Source organism: Lasioglossum baleicum, unplaced genomic scaffold (genome assembly GCF_051020765.1).
Source record: "Lasioglossum baleicum unplaced genomic scaffold, iyLasBale1 scaffold1254, whole genome shotgun sequence".
Classification (NCBI taxonomy): domain Eukaryota; kingdom Metazoa; phylum Arthropoda; class Insecta; order Hymenoptera; family Halictidae; genus Lasioglossum; species Lasioglossum baleicum.
The window spans coordinates 34893-40042 of NW_027470313.1; the positions used below are offsets into that span (position 1 = coordinate 34893).

At 32.8% G+C, this 5150-nt stretch overlaps 1 protein-coding gene across 1 annotated transcript; it reads left to right on the forward strand.

The window, feature by feature from the left end:
- Positions 1-608: 608 nt before the first annotated feature.
- LOC143220594 (ETS-related transcription factor Elf-5-like) lies at positions 609-3501 on the forward strand. Its single transcript, XM_076446214.1, has 7 exons — positions 609-650; positions 2070-2202; positions 2360-2614; positions 2797-2868; positions 2959-3045; positions 3122-3317; positions 3390-3501. Exons 1-7 carry the CDS (start codon positions 609-611, stop codon positions 3499-3501), a joined length of 897 nt encoding a protein of 298 aa, XP_076302329.1.
- The last annotated feature ends 1649 nt before the right edge of the window (positions 3502-5150 follow it).

Consider the following 5150-nt stretch of genomic DNA (forward strand, 5'->3'; position numbering starts at 1 on the left):
GAAGCATTTGTACGAAATCCCAGCCGACATTCATATGCGAACGCAACACACCAACGCAACCGTCCGGTCGACCTCGCTGGACCGCAAAATAATGAAGTCACTCGGGGATAACCATTTCGAATTAACCATGTTTTCGGCTGTTTTCGTCTTGGATTCTCCGGATCTCGAAGCCGCCGCCAATGGAGTGTATCTGCAATTATTGCGTCAGCTATCGTGAAGCACGTCGCCGATGATTGGCCAGTTCCAAAGAGCGGGAAATCCCCGTTGAACCTGCTCTTCCGCGCTATCCGTCCCCGCGGTACTCCCGCTGATGTCTTTCGCGTCATCACATGGTGGCCTGGGGACGCCGTCTTCGTCAGAAACATTCCGACGACTAGCGATACCGATCAGTATCGCACTGCGCGACACCGCTGCAACGTCGTGTTTCTTTCGTGATATACTTGTTCCGATCTGTTTCCGACGGAAAGTGATGCGACTTACTCGCCGCGTTCCGTGACACACATTCGGTGTTCGTCTTCGCGCAAATCGTATTAATTTATCGTAAAAAGATATACCGTTTATATTTGGATTGTTCCTGTTTTTGATTTAAGCAACCAGTGAACTCGAGAATGGATTCGTTCAACAATTACGATAGAACCGACCTTACGGAGGTAAGATCGGATCGAAGCGAAAAAACTCGCTCGTTGTCAGATAATTTGTATTAGCCTTAAGGTGGACAGTTGATTCTCGACTATTTCACATGAGTTTTATCGTTTATCTATCTGCACTTTTTGCGGGGAAAAAAGGCACGAGTTTCACGTGCTATCTAGAGAAAAGTTTTTACTATTACCACCGTTGCGTGCATCGCTTGTGTTCTATAATTAACTTTCTAAGAAAATCGAGGGGTTTTTCTGATTGAAATTTATGCAAATGAAAACGCAAAGTTATATATCACAGTTTTTGTAAACTCTTCTAATTCAATCTGTATGCGTACATTATGAAGAATAATTCTATAAATATTCCGAAAGAAAGATATAATTGAAACTAAAATTTCGGTAAAATATTCTGATCGTTTAAAACGATAAATAAAAAGAATCGTAAGAAAGATTCCAGATAGGAATCACTCAGGGAATATTCAAGATCTAAAAAAGTACCAATTAAACAATTTTCTTTTTCAAATAAAGTAAAAAATATAGAGTACGTCTGAAATTAGCATAAGATCTGCCTTTCGATTGGAAAAAAGATTACAAGATTGTTAATGTTGTATTCCAGCAAAAAACAGCAATCAGGAGTAGTCGAAGTCGCGATAAATTAACCGTCTATATAGCACGTTATATTAGCACTTAGGTGCGAAATAAGTTCATTTGTAGATTCAGTGAAATGATTTGTGAGAGTAATAAAAACTTGTCAATTCTGCGAAACGGAATAATATTTCCAATGATATATTATCATTTATATTGGTAAAGCAAATTATTGCACAAATGTTTCTGTTACTGATAACTGGAATTTTTTGCTCGTGAAAAAGACGGTATGATTAAACATCAGAAAAATGCACTAAGCTCATGCTACCGAATAGATAAATTTATAAAGAAAGATAGATTTATAAAGAAATTTATAAAGAAATTAAAGAATATCGAAAAATTGAGGAAGAAATTAGCCGCTACGGAGATAAGTTTAATAGCAATTAAGTAACGCTTATATACGTTAATTTACCGATTTGAGATGTTATTAACGTTTATTGCGTGCTCGATTTTATATAAAACCAAGCTTACGGTCGTACATTAAAAAAAAAAAAAAAAAAAAAAATGGAACAATGTTGAAAACAATGGTTTATAGTTATTTGCAAATGATCGATATCCGTTTAATACAGACAACTGTGTTCCAACGGAAAATCAGAAGACGTAAATATGCATGTTTTCATTACGTACACACACAAGCCAGTTCGAGAAAACGAGATTGCAGTGATCTCGCTTTTCTTAGATTCGTATGATAAAAAGAGACAGGGCGCTTGAAGACGCCAACAAGGTCATTAACGCAGAAACCCGATTTCATTTAGGATTTGTTTGTCATGCGATACGTTCTGCTTGCAGGAGTACTTTTCGCTTTCTAATGTAAACGACGACGATGATCGTTCCGTATTTGATATGGACTCGCGGAAAATGCTGAGAACTAACGCCCTGACCACGCGCAGTTACGAGCCAGCCCGAAAAAAGTGTTACTTTGGTAATTTTCAAAAAAAAATTTTATTCGCTTATGTTTATGCTTGCACGAATTATCATATTAATATATGCTAATTACACGTGTACCTTCTTTCATTCGAATCTTATCCCTATGCACTTGTAATTTTTATTACATATGAATTTTTTGATGTGTTCGATAGATGATGAAAATAACGAAATCGATGGTACCGGCTGGTCAGAGAAACCTATTAAAAACTGGTCTCAGGACGAGACAATAAATTGGCTGATGTTTGCGGGATCTTATATCGGACAACCATACAGACTAATTGAACAATCTCTAGCAGTACCAGGAAACGAGCTGATCACCTTTACTAAAGACGATTTTATCAATCACGATCCCATGTACGGAGATCTGCTCTATGACCTACTCCACTCTCAGCATATCTCGAACAGACGTATGTAACTGCTACACGAATATTGATAACTTGAATAATAGTGTAGTAAACTATCACACTGAATAAACATCGGATTGATATCTACATAATGTTGTCTTCTTTTTTTTTTTCTCGTATCTCGGTTTTTATTCGAAAATCAGTCATCGTTAATAGCCAGTAAAAATGAATCTATGTAATTACAGTTCCACCATTTGATAGCATTCACCATCAGTCAGAAGATGAATATGCGCGGATTAATTCCAACAGTACATCTGGTAATTTCAATTCCTTTTTTTCTCTCTTCTTTTTTTTTTCTAGGATAATTATATTTTTTTATAACTGAATATTTAAATTAATTTTCATAGATGCTGAATCAGACAATAATAGTATCGACGTTTCTACTACTAAACGACCACCCGGTAGACCAAGAGTATTAAAACCAAAAAAAAATTGTAAGTATAAGACAAAGCATTATAAAGTGTTTCTCTTGAGAAGTTCAATAATACTCATGTAACGATACTTGTGCAGCTACCAGCCAGGGAAAACTTTGGGAGTTCATCAGAGACCTTTTACGTAATCGAGAAACGTGTCCAAGCTTAATTTGTTGGGAAGATTATTCTCAGGCGAAATTTCGCTTTGTTAAAAGCGACGAGGTCGCGAAACGATGGGGTTCCAGAAAAGGAAACACAAAAATGACATACGAGAAACTAAGCCGAGCAATGAGGTAATTTTTCACTTGATTATTTACTTTTGAAGATTGTACAGTACTTTCTATAGAAAAAATGTTATTTTTCAGGTATTATTACAAAAGTAAAATCTTTCAACCGGTACTCGGCCGAAGATTGGTTTACCAGTTTGGACCGAATGCGAAAGGTTGGCAAACTGATAATCCGAACTTCCGGTATTAAAGATTTAGGATTTCGTTCGTGTAAAAATTGTACAGAAAGTAAAAGTAATATTTGTAACCAATTATAATTTTCTTATACAAGATATATAGTTAAATTGTTAAAACAACTTTTTTTATTGTAATTATAGATATATAAGTATATATTTTGATACCAGAAAAGAAATTGAAAGTATTTTGTTAATTAAAATGAAACGTTTGAACATTAAATCGCAAACGATAATTTTAAAAGACTAAGAAAAAAGATCTAGTATTATAGATAGTACATACTGATTAGATTTAAGTAACGTAAAGAACAGTATGAATGAATAAAAATGTCGAGGTTTTTCACATTTTTATATGTGTAACTGAATCTATAGAACAGGTGAAGTGTGAAAGAGAATTAATTTAGTCTTGTAAGATTTTTTCAATTTATTTGATTTTAAGCAATATTATAATAGATTGTTTACGTATGTAAAAGTACACATATTATAATCAAGGAAGGCAATAATTTTCCTGACTTACAATCAAATAAATTTACTATTACTTATTTTTTTATATCACAGTGTTGTATTACATACCTTAATCTGGAAGCATAAGTACTTTTTAAATTGACCCTAGATTATAAATAAGATTTAGGTCAATTTTAAAAGAAAAAACTGAATTATAAGTTCATAAGCGATACGGCGTCACCTTGAATCTTTTTTTAAAATATTGTTAAAGGAAATCGAGCAAATGTAGTTGCATTATTTTGTTCATAGACTATATAAGATAAAATATCGGACTTAGTTGGTATTAATTAATTTCCATTTCGTTAATGATTAATTATTAGATGTGAATACTTATTCTACAATAGCACATGCAACAAAGCTGGCAAAAATATTAATATTTTTAAAGAAATTCTGGACGATTCGATTAGTCATTAACATTAAATATTGAAATTCAAGATACATAGTATCGCGACGGAAGAAGATATGCGGGTAAAAAGCATGCATATTTCTTTTCTAATTCATTCGTCGAAGTTATTTATAGGACTGTTAGATTATATTTAATTTGAGCGAACTTGAAATCGTTGTTTGTATAATAAAAGCGTAACAAGACGCCCGGTTGCACTTATTAAATTGATATTTTTACGATAAATGTATTTTAAAAAAATATTATTTAATGTAATTATCAAGAAATAATTTTTTTTATTTAAAGTTACTATTATCAAAGTCAATGAAATTCTTGCAACCGGATAATTAATTATCCAATATTTTTTTTTTATTACCACCGTAAGAACTTTTTATATAATTCGGTGGCAGTATAAAATAAAACATTATCATATGACTTTCCTCGAAACTATTTTATCTTCCAAAATGTTAGCTTTATGGTCAATTATAACTGTAAGTTCAACGACTATCAAAAAGGCACAAATCGTAAACAATCTCTATCATAAAGTATTCATTAATTATGATGATGTCGTGTAAAAGTAATGTGCGTTATGCATATGTAAGATAACTTACGGAAAAAATCGATGTGATCTTTGGTTATAAAAAAAATACAATAAAGTAACATAAAAAAAATTCTATGAAGACTATTTATAACTACCTTTAGCAGAAGTTAAAGCTTCCGATCTATACGAGATTATATGATTTCTACAGTTTTAAAGAGGTTTAAAATGTAAATTGCAAT